General features: G+C 46.3%; 1 protein-coding gene across 1 annotated transcript in view; it reads right to left on the bottom strand.

Annotated features, from left to right (window-relative positions):
* The window catches only part of DMGDH (dimethylglycine dehydrogenase), an 834,031-nt gene that overhangs the window by 29,028 nt on the left and 785,032 nt on the right, over positions 1 to 19,971 (bottom strand). The window contains exon 15 of the mRNA XM_069627418.1: positions 4,954 to 5,088. Coding sequence (XP_069483519.1) covers positions 4,954 to 5,088 — 135 coding nt within the window. The remainder of the gene's footprint in view (positions 1 to 4,953; positions 5,089 to 19,971) is intronic.

Raw genomic sequence — 19,971 nt, 5'->3', positions numbered from 1 at the left:
CTCTTCAAATTCTTCTGCCCGAGTAGGAAGGTACATTTCACAAATTAACTAAGCTATCACAGTCTCCCCACTGAACTCCAAATGTTTGAGTCGTGGTTAAATAGGAAACCTTTTAATACATCATGCTACTCTCAATCAATTCCTCCTACTTCAAAATCCATGCCGTTTTTCACTTCCAGTCCTGACTTGGCAGCAATCGTACCATAGGGTTTCTCTGCCAATGCCACACTGAGCCCTGTGAAAATTAGGGCCCAGCCATGCGAGGGAATAACCACAATGCCAAGCCCAGGTTTATCCTGGCTGATTAGTGTGTCCCTTCCTGCAACTTTGGACTGGGTGTACAGACTACTTGCATCCTAGGAACTGGAGGTCTGAAATAAATGTCAGGAACAGCCCTTGTATATCAGAATTCTGACACCCTCTATCAGACAGCTGAACGGGGTCCACCGTAGTTAGACCACCACAAGAACGCAGGGGTGTTGCTAGGCCTGGAAAAGACCCGGGGCTACGCTGATGTCGGAACTGTCGTGTCTGGGGCTAGCTAGCCTTTTGGTTGTAGCACCTGAGATTCTATCCGGGCCTATAACCAAAAGACCAGGGGCCATAGCCCCTCTAGCCTCCCCCTAGCAACGCCTCTGCAAGAACGTAAGAAAAGTGTTTTTTTATTAGACACAAAGAACACCTCTTTGAGCACACCTCACAGGAAACATGCCATGACAGTATTTCCTCAACAGGTGCACAGGTTTAAAGGTATGCTTAGGATCTCTAGAATGAGGGGTATCGCCTCAGCACTCAATCTGTCATTCCTTCTCCCAAAGGCCCTCTGGCTTGCCTCTTAAATTCCTCCTGTACATTCTTGAGGAATAGCAGTGTCTCTGCCACTTGCTGTAGAAACCACTGGAGCTTTGCTTCTTTGGTAAACGCAGCCAGCTGGATTTACCGGTCCCATTTTCCACAGAGGAGCTTATGAGGCCCTTATCATATTCCTTCCCTGGAGCCCTGTGCTCTTCCTTTGATAGCTCAACTCTAATCCTGTTCTGGCCCTCCTTGACAGCATGTGCTTGTTGCCTCTCCCCCCCTACCAGGAGTTCAGTCCCTCCTGAGTGGGCTCTCCACCTCCATCCCCTGCCTTGGGTGATGCTTGCCATCTCGTTCCTTAGTGCTCCCTTATAACCGCTCACAAGCCTTCCCCCATCCCTACATTTCCCATCCTCCTTCTGTAGTATTTGCTACTACTTCAGGAAATATTTCTGTAGCCACCTTCTGACAGTCATCTTTTGATATATTTTCCTCCCCACGTGTCTCCAGACTGCACCACTCCTTCCTCATGTTTCAACCTCCCTTTTCTACTTCTCTGATGAATCGTCAATCCATTACAAACACTGCTCATGATTTCCTCCAAACACCCTGGGCTGGGGTTTAAACAGTCAGAAGTCTTCTTGCCCTGGGTTTGGTTTGAATCGAGCATCTGCAACTAGGTAGCCTGATTGTGTGGGGATCAGGGGTGTTGCCAGGTCTGTTAAGGTTCTGTGGCTATGCCAATGTCTGGACTTTTGGGGCTAGCTAGCCTTTTGATTTTAGCCCCCAAGCTTCTTTCCTGGGCTACAACCAAAAGACCCAGGGCTCTAGCTCCCTCATGCCCCCCTAGCAATACCTCTGGTGGGGATTTCTATTGGCCTCCCTAAATTGCGACCCTGAGATCAGGTGTGCTCGAATTGTCTTGTACCAGCAAGTAGGGCAGCTTTAACATATGCATCCATAATCTTGGAATGGGGCAGCACATGTTTCTGTGCATGAGTGTTCAGCCCCGGGGGGCAGGGAGGAGCAGGGCTGCCTCTGCTCCTCTATAAGCAGCAGGTGTTCAAGAGGACACCCCAAAAACTATTAAAAAAAATAATTGCACTTATAAATGCAAACTGATCAAAGTTCGAGATATACACAATTCAAAATACACACAGTGACATAAAGGGGACAACCTTACAATATTACCTGTACCATGTGGTCAAAGGGTAGCTTTTCTTGGCTTTAACCTCATAAACTGAAGAACAGCATTAGATCGATCCAGAAACTGACCAAAGTCATTTTCGATTGATAAAATAGCAAGCAGTGTCAGTCTTTTATTGGCCGCTGGTGCTCAGAGATACGTTTTAATAAGCTTCAGTTTTCATAGGCTGTGCTCACCACTTGCAACTGTGGATCGCATTGAGGATTGTCCTCACTCTGCCAGGCAGGCATATGGAGCATCACTAATACACTGGGGAAGTGGTGCTGCAACTTTCCTGCTTGGTAGTATGTGCCATATATTTATCCAATAAGGCATGAAGGTCATTACTACTGATGCCAGAAAATTCACCAGTCTCCTTTAAATGTTTGTACAATAGTGTCTTTTTCTACGTGTAGCTTGCTAAGGTCATACTAAAACATGTGTTCCTTTCATGGTCTTGCATCTTCCCAAAGCATTCTGCAACTGTGTGCTATGCGTTTTGAAGTGATACCAGTCAGGAACTGGGAAGCATCTTTTAAAAGTTCATATTAGTATCCAAACATGGTAAAAAAGGGGGCGGCCTCGGCGATAAGTGTTCACAGGGCAGGTTCTAGAGAATATACTAAACCCCTAGAATGCACCCCCGTTTTGCACTCCCTGCACTGCAAAACCTCCCCAACATTATAAAGTTATCATAATATAATGAACTTCTTAATTAAAATACTTAAAAGTAAAACTTGGAACAGAAATGTATGCGTTCATTGTCGAAAACACACTCAAAAGTTTTTCTGCTGCAAAAGCATTCATTATCGTTACGTAATTTTTTTGGGGTCATTTTGTTCTCATAATAATTACTAGAGCCACATTCCACAGATGGGGGGGGTCCCACTTTCTTTGGAAAGCAGTGCTAGGTTGGGTGGGTGCTGAAGCAGACTGGATGAGGGGGGCCCGGTGCCCTGAAGACTCAAGGACCAGGCCACCATTCATAGCAGATAGAAAGGGGGTTTAGCACAGGAAGGCGAGAGGGAAGGAAGAAGAGAAGAGCAGGGTCTTGAGCCGCTTCCAGAACTTACGGAGATCCGGCTCAAGTCAGAGAGGCAGGGAGGCCGTTCCAGAGGGAGGCTCCTGCCGCAGATGGAGATCTACCTCCCACTCTCTGCTTGGAGAAAAAGGATCTGCAGAGAGTTAGAGCTAGAGGACCGAAGTGGTCTTGCCGGGAGGTATTTAGGGAGAGAGTTTGATGGAGCGGAGTCCCAGGCCCCAGAAAGCCTTGTGGATGTTGCAGGGGTTATTGAGTTTGATCCTTGCAGCCACTGGGAGACAGTGGAGAGATATTAGTGTATTAGAGATGCAGCCCCAGGGCTTGAGGCCAAGGAAAAGTCTTGCAGTCGTATTCTGGATTATTTGGAGGGGGCGAAGAGAGAAAAGAGGCAGATTGAGGAGGAGGCTGTTGCAGAAGTCCAGCATGGAGAGGACCAGTGCTCTGGAGACAACGAGCTTCTGAGGGAAGGTGAGGAAATGGAGAATGCCCCCTAGGAGGTAGAGCTGAAAGTTGGCCTTCTCGGCAAGGGCCAGGATGTGAGGGGAGAAGGAGACAGAAGAGTCAAAGAGGACACCAAGGTTGTTTGCCTCACAAGAGGGTGAGGTGGGTGGACCGAAGTAGGGCGGACAGAGTAGGAGGGGAAAGAGGGAGCAGGCGTCCCAATGAGAAGGATCTCAGTATTACGCATTAAGACAGAGATCATTGGCCGTGCACCATACCTGAATAGCAGTCAGGCTGTCATGTATGAGAGAGGAGGAAGAGGAGGGAAGCTTGAATGAGAGCTGTGTTTCATCAGCATAACACTGGAAGTCTGGCAGTTAGGGGAGAAGGTGGAGATCAAGTGGGCCAAAAGGCCAAGGCAGATGTTAAAAAGCCACAACAATAGGAAAGAGCCCTGAGGGACGCTGCAGGTAGAGTGAGTGGTGGAGGAGAGGAAAGGGCCCAGCTGCACCTGGGAAGGTCGGTTGTATAGGAAGGAGGTCAGCCAGGCCAGTGCTTGGTTCATGATGCTTACGGTATCACAGAGAGAGAATTTATGAGGGTGGCATGATTAACTGTGTCAAAGGCAGATGAAAGATCGAGGTGATGAGGACGGAGGGGGGAGTTGGAATCAAGACTTGAGAGTTTGAATCCTATTTGTCCTGGCTGGGGCTCAAAGCACTGATCCCAACACTACTGCCACCCCCCCCCCTGACCCCTCCCCGGGCTTTAACTGCCTTCACCAGGGGTGAAGGTGGCAAACCTTTCCCAGGAAGAACAAAAGGGACATGGAGGCTGCACCAACATTGTCTGCTTTTCTATGCAGCTGAATACTCAGGAAGCCTCTACCAGTAGAGTGAATCACTGAAAAGCCATATGACAAATAAATGAGAGCAAATGGCTTTGGCTATTAGAATTGGAGCATCCCAGGAGCCACCATGTCAACACAGGCATGGTTCATATTTACACATTATGATCTGCCACCAGACTCCGGGGCGTACATTTGTACAACTGTAAAACTTGTTTACATTTTGATTGCAAAAAAATCAAATAAAAACCAATACAAAAATGTGAATAACCTGACTTCTATTATACATGCCAGCTGTGGTTACTCCTTTATGACAACCCTAACCCTCACTTGGTTTTTCCCGTAAAATCACTTCTCCTAATTATAAAAGTACACACATTGGCTTGCAACCGTCATTCTTTGTCCTGAGACAGGATGTTCAAACACATTTTCAACTTTCCCCAACAAATCACAAATACAGATGTGCTTCTTAGACCCGCTCAGACGGAAAGGGTACATTTATGGAGGGCAAGAGGAGCATCTGCTCTTTTTGCAGATGCATGCCATCTCTGCACTGTACAAGTTTGCACCAGAAAAATACCTAGGCAATGAACTTAGTCTGCCAGCAAACAAGAGTCAAATGCAATCGCATGGACTTGCCTTGCCGTGATGCCAGATGCTCTCGTTTCCCTCCGGATCCACGTTCTCCGTTTCCAAGGTGAGGTACACGAGCCGTCTCTTGAGCCCATCCTCTTTAATCTGCTTCAGCGCTTGCTTGCCAATGAAGTCCGCCTCCTGAAAGAGCCGAGCATATGGACGAACGACTGTTATTCCGGTTGAAAGTTAGAAATCATGACATTAGACTTCACCTTGTTTTCTTGCCTACCATTCTCTGATAAAAGTGTAGTTTACGTACGTTGTGCTCCCAACTCAACACAAACGTCTGATCCAGGGGCTTGAGGCAATTGTTTTCATGACTATGAAAATCTATGCAACTAGTTACACAAAGGCAAAGCCCACTCAAAAGGCAGATGCAGCACCTCTGTCAAAAAGGTCTACTTTAGCACTACAACCTGAACAAGGCACGAGTACACAATTTCATCATTCTTGTGCAAGATGTCACCAATGCACTGGAGAGAAGGTTAGATTGTACGGTATCCAGTCATTTTATTGCGAACAAAACCGAGTGGTACATCACAGAGCGGACAATAACAACGAAAAACACAGAAAAGATTAAATAAACATATAATGCGTAGTGGGTTAAGGGGTTAAAATCGGTCGGGTTGGGGAGACTTTAAAAGTGTGGAAAAAAGAGGGGATTCAGGGCCCCAACCATATATAAAAAAAAATGAATTCCGTGTTTTTTGATGTTTTATTCACTCTGCTATGTACCACTCTGTTTTTGTGGTCGGTAAAACCACATTTAACCAATTGTACTCATGTTTATTTACTTGTTTTATCACATTTATATAGCACTTCTGTCAAAACACCCTACAATAAGGTGCAAGTGGTACATCTTAAACATAAAATACAATTTAGAGCAACAACATGAACACTAAAGTGGAGAGAGGGGGGGAATAAGTGTGATTTAAGAATAGGATGGAAAGCAACAAGAGTGAAAGGGTAGAGCCGATAAGTAAAGGGGAAGAGGCCTGCTAATAGCACGCTTATCAAAAAATACATTCAAGACCTGTGGGTGAAAAATGGTTCTCTTATGGTCCTAGATTTTGTCTAAAGTTCAAAGTGAATTTATGGATGACAGATGTTTTATCCCTTTTTCAACAGTCTTTTCTCCAAAGCGGACTCATTTGATTTTGCATTATATTATCTTAACTATTTGGCTTTGAAAATGCTTGCTCATGCCTGTATTGTACTATGTGGCATGCTTGTCTGTGACAGGAAAATTGCTGTCTTGCACTTTTCTTTGCCAAGGACTTTTGGGAGCATGGGACGCAACTTAAGGAACTATTACATATCAGAATGCACAAAGGGAATGTGTTCGGGAATACGAGGGGTGTCATGAGAGAACCGGGGCTTTTACGCCCCTCTGGTGGGAACATGCAGAGGGCCTGTCCCAGCTTCAACTATTGTAGGAAGGTTTGAAGGTTATTGTTGGGGTGGGTCACTGTTCCTACCATGTAGGCCTAAGACTATGAATTCTAGAAGGTTCCTGGTAGGTTTCGTATTGGTCATGTGAAGTTGACCTACAAGTACCGAGGACTGGAGGGTGGGTCAGGTGGTTGCGGTCAGTTCCAGTGCTGTGAAGATGTCCAGCTGTTCCTGGGCTTGTGAGACGAAGCCATCTTATTTGGGAATACGTTTTCCGAGCAACGCTAGCTAGTCAAAGCAACTTTTGAAGGCCAAAACTAACCTGGAAGGAACCAGTGGCGCTGTTGGAATGTTTTATTTTAAATATGGTGGGGGACTACTTAAGCCTGCATTTGTGCCCTATTGGGCGCAGGCCAAAGCTGCCGCCATCTTTAGTGCTTAGATATGGGGGTATGTGAACAATATGCCCCTGACTCTGTTTTTTAAAAGCATATTGTCACTCCCGCAGAGTACCCCCACAGCAGCAGTCTGTTTAGAATGTGATAGGATTCCTATTGGCGACGAGGCTGGAATATGGCCAGTTTTTTACTGGCTGAGGGTATGGTGATCCCCAGAGTTTGTGAGATATGGGGACGCTCTCCTATTTTTTGGTTTTCCCGAAATCCTCACTAAAACCTAACTGGCTTCTTTGTAAGGAGAAAGACCCGCTCCCTTGGAGCACCCAGTAAACAGATCGCAGGGTCGCTGAGCAGTGGACAACCACTGATTTTATTAATCTACTGGATTATTTGTTCCCAGAATGTGTGCAGTTTAGGACAGTGCCACCATATGTGCAGGAATTAACTTACTCCCCAGATCCCCTCCAACAAGGCCTATTTTACCTAATGTGTCAGGTTTTCTTGAAGCCGGTACATTGAAAGATCATCTCAAAATACTGCTTATTATGTTAGGTGCAGATAGAAGAGGCAGCCACCTCAGCTCACATTTTCCTCTATTTCTGTATGTCCCAATCTACTCCCAGACCCCTATATCAGGTTCTGTTCTTCCGCAGGAATAAATTTCGCTTAGCCATAATCAACTCCATATATAATTTGGAAATGAGAACTTAGATACATGTTATAAAAAAAAAAAATTATTAAAAAAAAAAACTGTTTATTGATTTTCCAATAAAGGAGATCATAAGAACAATTACACTAATTAATTACGAGAAAACACATAATTATAACTTTCAATTTATCTATATATAGAAAGAGGGTGAAAAAACGAACCATACAATTAATTAAAAGTACTCCCCATTTGATCAGATTTATCAGGGGAACACGACAGTGGTGATAGTGCGCGGTATAAGTATCCTTTAACAAAACATATTGCTGCTGAAGTCGAAAAGACACCTCTTCCCTGCCAGAAAGAATCGACAGACTACGTTGCCAATCCTCAACAGTAGGCCTATTATCACTTTCACATTTTCAGGATGTGCTTTTTGGCCATCAGAAGAGCTCTAAAGGTCCAATAGAGTTTACCTTTGGGCACACTGATATTTGCAGGGCACAGACCTACCACACAAATCATAGGTGTAACTGGAAGAGAAAGACCCAACCCAAGAGCTATACGTTTAAAACATCATCCCAAACGAATGAACCTTTTGACATGACCAACACACGTACGTACCTGTATGTCTCTTACAATTACAAGTATTGTTTTGGCTTAGCTTACAAGAGCACATTTTCCACGGAGAACAATACACATAATAAATGATCGTCGGTTTTGTAAAAAACAGATCCAAATCTATTTTATATCTACTGGGTCCAAAACATACTGGAACCCATTCAATATCAGGCAGTATGTCCCAGATCCGATTCCCAAGCGGTTCTACCATGTTGAGAAGCAGTACCCAACTCAGGAGTAAAAAGTTTATAAAAAGGCAGAAATCTGCATACTTTTTGATACGTGTAAAACCATAGGTGAAGTACCAGCATGCAGGGGTAAAAATAACATACTAAAATGTTTCTGCAGATCAAGATAATGTCGGTTCTCACTCTACCGCAACTAATATTGAAATCATAAAATTCCATATCCAGCAAGTTGTGACCATCGTAGACTTGACCCAATTTCCATATATCCACCTTTTGCCACGAGATACAATAAAGCATGTGATTATCAATATGTATCGCAGGGTTTTTCCATAGACTGGATTCTTCACTGAGCAAGTACTTCTGTTCACAAATGTCATTACTCTTCTTCCATTCCGTTATAAGGGCCCGATTCTCCGATGGTCTCATCCCCAAAGAGGAGCGTCGCAACCCCAGGGATGGCCCTCCATAAGTCTCTCTCGATCTCCCCCTCCTTCTCGGGCAGGCCAAAAAATCTCAGGTTGTTCCCCCTCTCCCGATTTTCAAAATCGTCCATTTTCAGGGTGTTTTCAGACTCTCTCCTCTCCATCTCTGCTACCCACATGTCCATTTTGGTTTCCAAAGTGTCAAGGGAGGTCTGGTTGTTTTCCACCGTCTGTAGCCTCTCGTCCATCTCATCTATTCTCACGTTGATCTTGTCCAGTTTCCCCCCCTATGTCAGCTCTCATCCCCCGTATCTCTTCAAATATGGAGGTGATGTCTTTTTTGATGGTCCCCTGGTCCACCCTCCACCCCCTCAGTCATATTTTGCATGCAGGCTCGGCTCAGGTTCTCGTGTTTCCGGCTTTGTTGATATTCAAATCGCTCCAGTGTGGTTTTCCAGTCCATGGCGGTTTGGGGGGGTACTTTGCCGTCCAACTCCGACGCCCTCCACTTGGTGTTACAGTTTCTCAGAGTTTGGGGGGTTCCACTCTAGTCGGTCTGTCCAGTCTCTATCCAGTACCCTCCTGGTAAGTCTACCTCCACTGTATTTTCACTCGGCGGTCCTCCATGGGCCAGGGGCAGTCCAGGTCTACCAGCCCCCCATACTCTATCCCATATATTCCGACTGACCACCTTAGTCAAGGCCCAGCTCACCACCAGTTCTCTAGCACACTGCAGCAACAACTCAGAAGGGGGTGGATGGTCTTCTGCGCATGGGCTCTATCCCGCCTATCAACTCCCTCACAGCCATGGGGCCCAGTGTTCACCCGGGGGGGGGGGGTCAAGCCCACTCCATCAGTCTTCCCCAATGGGCAGGGGCACGGAGGGGGTCCGCGGGTGCCCACACACCACCTCGGGATTCCTCTGATCAGCGCTCCGCTGTGTCACCTCTCTCAATCCGGAGGCCATCCTCAGTGTCTCGGCTCCGCACCTCGATCCGTTGTAACTTCGGTTGTGCTGGGTCAATTCTTCCCAGGTTTCGTCCCCTTATGCTTGGGGGGTGAAGTCGCCGTCCGGCCTCTGCTTCGGGAGCCGGGGGGGGGCAGGAGTGGGAGCTCAATCCTCTGAAGGACCAGTTTGCTTGGGAGCTGCACGCTCAGGCTTCCATCATACACACACCCCCTGTGGCCTCCCCAAAGGAACTTTTGTTTGTTATTTTGGTCCAGCAGGCCTTCTAAGGCAAGAGACTTTGGTTCAAGAGACTTGGCCCATGAAGGTCCTGATATCATGGAGTGGAATAGTGATCCTTGTGCTGGAGAGGCCCTTGAACTGTCATCACTTGTGTCTGTCTTTAATGTTGCCACCACGAGTTCCTTACAGAACGTACAAACTGGGTTTGTATTACCGTGGTTCTCACCATCTGGCACAGATATAACCAGAGGCCACAGATCACCAGCATGTGCACACAAAGTGGTGTACGCCTATACTGGAAGTAGAGGAATGCCAATGTGGCAGCAATGCTTAAAGCCGCATTTGTAAATAAGGACGACTCAGATGAAGGAAAGATCATGCGTAATCCATGTAGACAGAGCCTGGTACAGAGATGACAATATTCGTTAGGGGAATTACGAGCAAGGAACCAATCTAACACTTGGACATTAAATAACTATGGCCCCTGAAACACTATAAAAGAGGGGGACAGACCGAAAGGAAAGGAGGAAGAGTTTGAAAGGAAGTTTGGAAGGAAGCAGGAGCACTTCCAAACTGTCCCTGGATACATGGGACCACACTACCTGGGGTAATCCAAGCCTTGTCCAGTCTATAGCACACACTCTGGAGAATGTTAATAAACCAGAGAGGTGAGGCTAGTGGATATTTGTATGCCAAGGAGGAGACCAACATGTGATCAGACCACATTGGCAGAAGGTTACCAGTCATTTGGTCGAAAACCAAATGGTCATATTACCATTTGATCGATGTAAAATGGTCGGAAAAAAAAGGTCGAATTTTTTTTAAAAAAATGTTATTTTGTTCCCCCCCAACCCCCCTTTTTCTTTATTAAAAAATATTTTTTAAGCAACCAAACTAAAAAAAGATATATAAATAAATAAATAAATTCGACCTTTTTTTTCCGACCATTTTGATTCGATCAAATGGTCATTCGACCATTTATTTACGACCAAATGACCGGACACCGTGGCAGAAGCGTGACATCTGCCTGAAAAGGACATTGAATGAGGAGAAGGGTGAATAAATACCCATTGAAGCAAATGCTGTTAGAACCCCATTATGACCAATTACATGATCCAAGTCCTAGAGAGACCTATGGAGATTCTTTAAGGAGTTCAGGTTCTGGGAGAGACAAACTGTGAAAGCTGATGTAACACCAGACCATATAAAGACCTACTGTGAAAACTGTTGAAACTGGAGATCTGACAGACCCATTTTGAAAGCTGTTGTAATCCAGGGTTTGGGAGAGACCTACTGGGAAACCTGTTGACACCCAAGGTTGCAGAGAGACGTGAAGTACTCAACAAAAGTTGTGAGAAGCCTGGGAGCATTGAAGAATCCAGAGGCTGAGGAAAAGCCTCAGAGGAACGGGATACCTGGGAGAGGCCTTCAAAGAGTTGGTGAAAGCAGCAAGACTGAAAGAGACAAGACTGAGTAAGCCCTGCAAGAGTCTTCCACAGGAGAAGTTGTTTGTTTTGCTTTATTAGTTATGGGCTAGACAATTAAGACTAGGAGATATAAACTCATGTTGGCCGCCAATCTTTCTAGCATTTTGTGTTTTAAGACAAGAGTAGCCAGGAGGCTAAACGGCTTGGTAAGATTTGATTTTGGAACTTTCTCTCGACACACCATTTGGACAATTACTTGCAACATTTACCCTGTAGAGGTTGGTGTCCCAGAGAGTGTTAAGGACATATAAGAGTAGGTTTAGAACTTAATGATTTACACGATGAGCCACAAAAGGTGCTGGCCATCTTCAGCAAGCTCTACTTTACATTGACCCATACGTGAAACTGCTTACTTTAGATATAGCCTCATTGTGTGAAGCGTGTCCCCTGGATGCCATAGGCGTTTGGTCCACTCCTGGAGAGATGGTTAATAAAGCTATTCGTACAACCATATTAATCATGGTCACAAGTGTCACTGCTTGGCCTTACCACACAAGGCACCCAAGCTACGTAATGTGCATGTGGGTAGCCATCCCAAAACATGGGAACTTCTTGACCAGATGTAGCTACATATATGTGAAGTGTGGATGCAGGTACATCATCTGGAGGATGACTATATATAGAAACCCAAAAGGACCTCCTTCCCGGGCAAAGAAAGAGGCAGAAAAACATACACAAATCACTATGACCTTTTGAGTTTGGAGAAATAGATATATCAAAGGAATGCCCCTTTCCAGGAAGATACCGTTCCAACTCGGTGCATGCAAAACCTGTTTATGGCAACCTTACATTGCTTAAACTGATATGCCCCCTTGTTTTCTGGAAGGTGTTCCTCCAAAAGAAGGGCCAGGATCGGCACAGTGAAACTCCAAAGACTTAAAGGCCCCTAGAATAGGGGCAGCGGTGTTTCTCTGCACTAACACTTTGCAATGGAGAACCACACTAAACACGAGAAAAAAAGCCACCCAGTTAACCTTCAGCTCCAACTGAGGGAGGTGCAACTCCATCTCCTGTATTAACCAATCGTGTTGTGTGGCCGTGCAATTAATATGTGCTATGCGCCCACCCCCAGACGCAAGGCACCTGTCACTCACAATACGTTTGGGAACAATACTTTCAATGGCATTCATTTCAGCAAACTCTTTCAATCCAGCCATTTTAGAGAAACAGCGTCACCAGGCCCAGACTGTCCTATGGTACAAACATAAAACGCCAGTTTTTTAGGTCAAAATTGGCCAATTCGGGTCAGTTTGAGGAGTTAATTCAATCTGCAGCTAGTAGTTTTGACCAGTGTTGCTGAATAAATATTCTTTAAAATGCACAATTTGCATCACACTTCATCAAAAAACCTGCCCTTGGTTAATATTCAAACTGTGCCACAAAAGGAATGAATAGCCATTTGAAACTGTGGGCCACTTTTCTAATTGGTGCCAAAACAGTTTTATGGCTCTGTCCGACCCTGGCCGTCACTGCCACTAAATCTTCCCAGCTTCCTACTGGAGCCACGTGAAGGAAAGGCTGATTTGTGGTTATTGTCCCTATCTTAAACCTAAAGCTAGTCAAGAAGCGTTCCAGAAATAGTAAGAACTCAAAGGCAAGCCTTGTGAAGGGTTAAAGAATCTGAGAAGTAGGACACCAGAAACATTTGCGAAACGATTAACTTGAGTTCATGGCGACTGTGGTATTTGTATTTTTTAGTTGTTGTTTGTGGTGTGTTATGTCTGACCCTGGTCCCTGTATGTATGGTCTGGTGAGTGGTGATGTCAGTGGGGAATGTCAGCAGGGAACCTTGTATGTCTGAATGTGGTGTGGTTGGAGTTCTGATCCAGGCAGTTGACTGAAGATGTAGCCTGGGTGGTGGGAGCCAGTGGGCTCTCCATAAGATCTTCGTAGCTCCTAAAATGTAATCTGTCGATGGAACTTGAAGCCTGTTAACCTGAAATGAATAAACTAGCTGTGAAGTAACCCACTACGCAAGAGTATACTTTACAACCTACATTGTAACATAGTGCCCTCCACCCTAGACGTCCTTTATTCCCCACTTGTGCGACCCTGGCACTGCTTTTATAGGGATTTGAAACGACTTCATGAGGAGTACAAATTGTAAATGAGGTGCGGCACATGGACTTGTACCATCAAGAGCAAAATTGATATACCCCTTGCCACAACCAACTGCTCTCTCATCGGTTCTGTGATTCACGCACGGTTTAAGTAATGAAGGGTCCACAGACTTCCAGGCCCCCACAGCCACATGGGCCCGGAGGGGAAGCAGCAGACATCTTTCTCACAAGACTCCCAGAATAAGCTCATGGTCAATGCCTACTGTTGGTTCATGATAAAAAGGCATAAATCAGCCCCATGAAATAAATTACTTCTAAACTGGAGCATAAAAGAACCTCATTCTGAACAGCTCATCAAAAGACTGCTGCTTCTCGTCTCCGGCACATTCTGTGGTTGCTGCCATAACCAGTAGCAAGGTTCCACTTTCCTTCTGTATCTTTAAACAAAAACGCTAATGGTTCAAGTCAGGTTTGTTGCCACACTGACATGAAAGGATTATTGTAGTTAGTATTTGGTACTCTGAAAAATAAGGAACTTTGCCTGTTTGCCTTCTTCATCATATCGCAGGTGTTCATTTAAAACATGAGGCACTTGACATCCATGTATCAACTGAAGTTTTTTGAAGGCTTTGTGTATATCCCACAGACCCGGAACATTGTGCAAACATCCATTGCCACCTTTTGTCTGCATAGTTCAGCATGGTGCAAGTCTTTTTGCAAAGAACGCCAGTCTGTCAGAGGCCCACAAAATATCAGCCCAGCCGATTTGTTCACCTAAATTCTGAGATACTATTAAACTCAGCTGCCGTTGGAGGCTAGCCTAGCAATGGCTTTGATAACTTTACAGATATAAATTGCTGACTAGGCCTAGGGATGTACACAGTGGCGTAACAAAATGTGGGGGGCCCCCCTGCGAGCCATGCCGAGGGCCGCCCCAACTCGGCAACAAATCATGGGTCGTGCCACACTCTGGGCCGGCCTAGATTATTACGCTTGCACAATACGCCCAAACATGCTGCTGAAGGGGTAAGCCGCACACTGTACTAGAGAAAGATACAAATACGTGTTTTAATGCAATATACAGCACACTTTCTGAGAAAAATTTGCTAAAAATCCAGAGTGTTTGCAATTGTTTTTTAGGGTAACACTAATCCAATACATGCAAGACACCAACACTGCACATGAACATTAATGCTTTGGTATTAAAAATGCCATGCCACATTGAAAACATGTCCCACTGGCTGCACAATGTAGACCAGTGTAGACACATAATAACATTACAGCAAAGCATGCCAGGCCACATTTAGACATACCCAGACTGGTTGCACCAAAATGCAAGTCGAAGCAATAACACTCATCAAGAAGAGAGCACACATTAAAGCCCGGGTCTCTTCAGCATCCAACAACATTGCCAAACTCTTTAAAATCTGCAAGGAACTGGTCAATCTTGATGCAGTCTCTACCTCTCCTGTGCCCTCCCAGGCCCTCTGTATGGCTCTGGCCATTCACTTCTCTGCTAAAACTCAGGACATCCTGTCCTCCATCTCCTCTTCCTCTCCCTCTTCCTCTCTCGGCCCCCTTTGGCCAGCTCTACCTCTCCTCCGTTCTCCTCTTTCTCTCCGACAACACCTGACGAAGTTTCTAGACAAGGCCGATCAATGAAAGTGTCATCCAAATAGGTGCTCCCCTGCTTCTCCAGAACCATCAAGGACCATATTGACACCCTTGCTCCAGCCTTGGGCAATTTCTGTAATCACTCTTTCACCATTGGAACGTTCCCCTCTCCCCTTAAGCACTCCCTTGTTCCACCACTCTTCAAGATGCTGTCTACCGATCCTACCTGCCCGGCAAACTATCGCCTAATCTCCAACACCCCTTTCCTGGGCTAACTCTTGGAAAAGTTGGCCATCTCCCAGCTTAATCTCGACACTGAAACTGTCGTCTATATTACCATCAGTCTGGCTCCAGAGCTGCCAGAGATCTGCTCTCTAACCTTGATTCCAGCATTCCTTCTGTCCTAATCCTCCTTGATTTTTCCTCGACTTTTGACACAGACAACCACGCCTTCCTGATCAGTCGTCTATGTGAGAACCTGGGCATCATGGATCAGGCTGTGGAGTTGCTGACATCCTTCCTCTAGGATGGCCCCTACCAGGTCCAACTTGGTCCCTTTTTCTGTGCCACCTCGCTCTCTACCTGTGGCATTCCACAGGGCTCTATCCTTTCACCCAGGGTTTTCAACCTCTGCTTGTCCTCTTTGGTCCACCTGATCTCTACCTTCTCCTCTAACTTTCAGTGTTATGCGGATGACACTCAGCTTTCCTTCAGGCTCCTCTCCTCTCTCGCTCATTAATGACTGTCTATCCACAATTTAGGAATGGTACACCTTCAACGATCTCTGCCTTAATGCCAGTAAGAAGGAGAACATTCTCATTGGGACCCCTGACTCTGCTTTCCCCCTCTCTCTGGCTGCCCACCTTGGGCCCTCTTCCTTCGCCTTCCTGCGAGGCAAAAAACCTTGGATTAATCTTCGACTCCACTCTCTCCTTCTCTCCTCATATCTTGGATGTCGCCAAGAAGTCCCACTACCAGCTGCTCCTCCTCAAAGGGACTGTTCCCTTTCTCACTTTCCCCTAGAAGCTCACTGTCTCCAGAGCCCTGTTTCTCTCTAGGCTGGACTACTGCAACAGCCTCTTTCTCAATCTGCCTTTCTCTACTCTTTGCCCTCTACAACAAATCCAGAACATGACTGCTAGACTTATCCTTGGCCTCAAGCGTAGGAATCGTATCTCTCTAGCCCTGAAATCTCTCCACTAGTCCCTGGTGGCTGCAAGGATGAAGTTCAAGACCCTTTGCATTGTCCACAAGGATTTCTGGGGTCAGGGCCCACACTACATCCAACACATTCTTCCATAATACCTTCCTTCTCAAGGCCTTACCCCAGCTACCTCCAACTCTCTAAGGGTTAGACACTTCTACAGGCAGCGAGTGGGGGGTAGATCTCTCTCCTCTGCAGGTGCCTCCCTCTGGGATGGCCTCCCTGCCCTTCTCAAACTTGAGCGGACTACCTTAAGTTTCAGAAGCAGCTCAAAACTTTCCTCTTCTCCTCTGCTTTATCTCTCTCCCTCCCCTGCTGACCTACCTGGCCTACCTGTCTGCTGTACTGACTGGTTCCTTGGCTACCCTCAGAGTCTCACTGAGTCCAGGCTCTTTCTTGATCAGTCACCCTGGCACTGCCTCTGGGACTACCATGCACTTAGGGGCTGTAACTGTAACCCTACCTTCCCTTGTTCTCCTTGCACTACCCAGAGCCGCGCTGCCCTGGCTGCACTTACTCAGAGCATTACTGCAGTGTTTTCCCTCCCCTCTTCCGTGCATTTCCCCCCCTCCCTTTCCCTTGCATTTCTCGTTCTCGCAATTACACGATCTGAATGACACAAGGTGTAGTAAGATAGTTTGTCTTGTCCTCCCTTTATCTTCCCTCCCTTGTCTTGTTGCGCCTAGAAACACTTGTGTACAGGCATTTTACAAATGAGTTCTATCATATCATACCATATCATTTTATCACAGATGCCCAGAAAAATATACAATGCAGCAGTAAGAAATGGCTAGACTGGCAGCACCCAAATGCCAGTCTAGCCAGTTAATTACACTTAGCAGGACTGCTTTAGCAGAAATGCGCAGTTAAAAAAAAAAAACGAAATTGAGGAATGACTAGACTGGCTGCACCAAAATGCTCCTCTAGCCACTAATACCATATATCATGCCTGCTTAGCCTGGACATGGACAACCATTATGGTTTATTGCACAATCCCACCCCCCACAGATGCCCTCTCCCTCCTACAACCAACCCCAAACTCCAAAATCCGCTCTTTGGCCCAGAATTACCCTCACACCCCTCTTCCTTGTCCCAGAGTTTACGTATGATATGATAGGTTCTTTATAACGCGCTTAATACCCCAAAGTTTACTAAGCGTAGACCTGGGGATCGAAACTGTGTTGCTCTGTGTCATCTTGCTTCCAACGCGAGCAGGTTGCCCCTGAGCTATCCCCCCGAGACTCCTACACGGCTACATGACAAGAGGCAAGCAATCCCTTAGTTTACAGTAGCTTTGGTTAGAAGAAAGTGGTTCCAGATGGCTTCTGTTCCTGTGTAGGTCTGCAGATCCTGGTGTTCCTGGACCTCAGTGGTGAGTACAAGAGGAAGGACATCTGGGGGCTAGTGCACTACGAATGGAAGGTCAGCAGCAGCAATCGTCAAACTTCAGATCAGTGGCACTTTGCGTTTTCAGCTCCTCGCTTCTATTGCAAATAGCACCACCTCGGTTCTCGGATATCACTCTGGACTTTCCTTGCATCTGGGGTCCAGCCCTCTATTGAGGTGGCTCAGGCTTGGTCAGTCCTGCTTCCTGTTAGTCAGGAGGATCTTCCTCTAGCTCAGGTCCAACTTAAAGACACTCAATCAATTCCGGTGTTCATCTCCCTGGCACTGGGTTCCTGCAGCAGCAATGGAAGTTTGGCCAGCTCCAAGAGGATGTCCAGATGAGCTTGTCTTGGGGTCGATTGGTTCCACCAACCCAAGGGGATGAGTTGTCCTTTGCAGGGCTTCTCTAGTTGAGGCGAATTCAGAGCTTCAGCACAGCAGCAGGTCTTCACCAGGCAAAGCAACGGTCCAGGATATGATATGATTGGTTATTTATAACATGCTTAATGCCCAGAGGTTTCTAAGCGTGGACCTGGGGATCGAACCCGCGTTGATTTGTGCTATCTTGCTTCCAAGGCAAGCATGTTGCCGCTGAGCTATCCTCCCGGGCCTTTCAGGAAGGGCCTTGCCTCATAGGTAAGTACTGGGACGAGGAAGAGTGGGACTATGAGTAATGAAGATTACAGGTAGCTAAATCAGGCATTATCTCCATGTACCTCTACCTTATCCCAGTACCTGTGTATGAGGCAGAGTGCCTCATACACAAGTACAGCCTCATACACAAGTACAGGGATGTGGAGGAATAGGGCTAGGAGTAATGACGATTACCATTAAGTGAGCAAGGCATTAGAGTAGACACAAGTAGTGGCATAACCCCATTGAGTTTCCTGGGCTTCAGCACTCCCCGTCCCCCTGTAATTTTGGGCTATGTTGACTGAACCTGGCTGACCTTCAGAGCAGTTGCCGGACAGAACAGGACACATACGTTAAAACGGCACCTGGGTTTCGCTGTTAGCAAGGGCCCAGCATTACTAACTTGTAATTTCACTGTTAGTACCTGCATTCAAAGGTCAAATTTTGTAGGCAATTTAAATGTTGATGTGGGTTTAGTACTTGAATGCCAGGGGAGTAATTGGAAGGGTAGAGAGGGAACAGGAGACTGCTCATTCTCACAGCAGTTCATAAGTGGGTGCTTTCCGATTTAAATGAGAGAGTTAACTGCTTGCAACATTGAAGCTGCACTAGAATAGTCTCATTAAAATGCGTAAAGAAGTTAGATGCCCCCACACAAATCAGTTTGCCCCTCCCTCACTGCCCAAGGAGTTAGTGCGTCTCCCAACATTTGAAGGATTAGCCCCCCCCGAAATGTAGGTTTTGTTGCGCCCCTGAACACAAGCACACACACCATTCACCATATACACACATGCGCACCCAGCCATCTATACATCTAAGTCTGCACTCTTTCACCATACAGGCACACCCATGCAGCCATCCATACCTTTAGGATTGTACCCTTTTTTTTTTTTTACATACAGGCACACCCAAGCAGCCACCCGTACATTTAGGTGTGCACCCTTTCACCATAGAGGTTCACACACCCAGGCACCCACCCGTACATTTAAGTGTGCACCCTTTCACCATAACTCACACAGGCAGCCACCTACACATTTAAGTGTACACCCTTTCAAAACACACTCACAAGCACACGTCATAAGGTTGAGGGGAGCCCTATTATTTCAAAGAGAAATTGGGCCTCATTCCGAGTCCAGCGGTAACCCTGCTGGTGCAACCGGCGGGGTGACGCCAGACTCAGAATTATTTACCGGCGCCTTACTTCCTAGTGCCCTGGCGGCCTGGAAAGTCAGGCACCGGTAAATTGTAGTTCCTCATTCCCATCGGACTCTATGGGAATGGGGAACACGGAAACACTGTTCTGTCACGGTGCTTCTGTGACGGTCTGCCTACGTTGGCAGCTGTGCCCGGCAGGGTCCGACCTGTCGGGCACAGCGGCTCCGGCAGGCAGACCTGTAGTATGCCGGTCCAGAAACAACAGTGCCTGTAAGCTTTCCGGCACCGTTGTTTCCGGACCGCCATACTTCTAATGAAGCCCATTGTTTCTTTTTGAAGGTACTCTGAAATTATTTCCGTCAAGGACCGAACCATAACGGAATCATTTCTTTATGAAGACACAGTGTCTTTAAAAATAAACTTTTTGAAGTAATAGGGCTTCCCCACACCATGACATGGAGGCTTCCAGCCTGGGGTCTTCCATGTCATGAGGTGAGAGGAGCCCGCGCACTTCAATAAGAAAGTTTCTTTTTGAATTCACTCTGCCTTCATAAAGAAATGATTTCTGTTACAGAAATAATTTCTTTATGAAGGCAGAGTTAATTTAAAAGGAAAGTGTAAAAAAA

Source organism: Ambystoma mexicanum, chromosome 6p, assembly GCF_040938575.1.
Source record: "Ambystoma mexicanum isolate Mex_15411 chromosome 6p, UKY_AmexF1_1, whole genome shotgun sequence".
NCBI classification, from domain to species: Eukaryota; Metazoa; Chordata; class Amphibia; order Caudata; family Ambystomatidae; genus Ambystoma; species Ambystoma mexicanum.
Note: the sequence above shows the minus strand (reverse complement) of the source record. Positions and strands in the feature narration are given on the sequence as shown.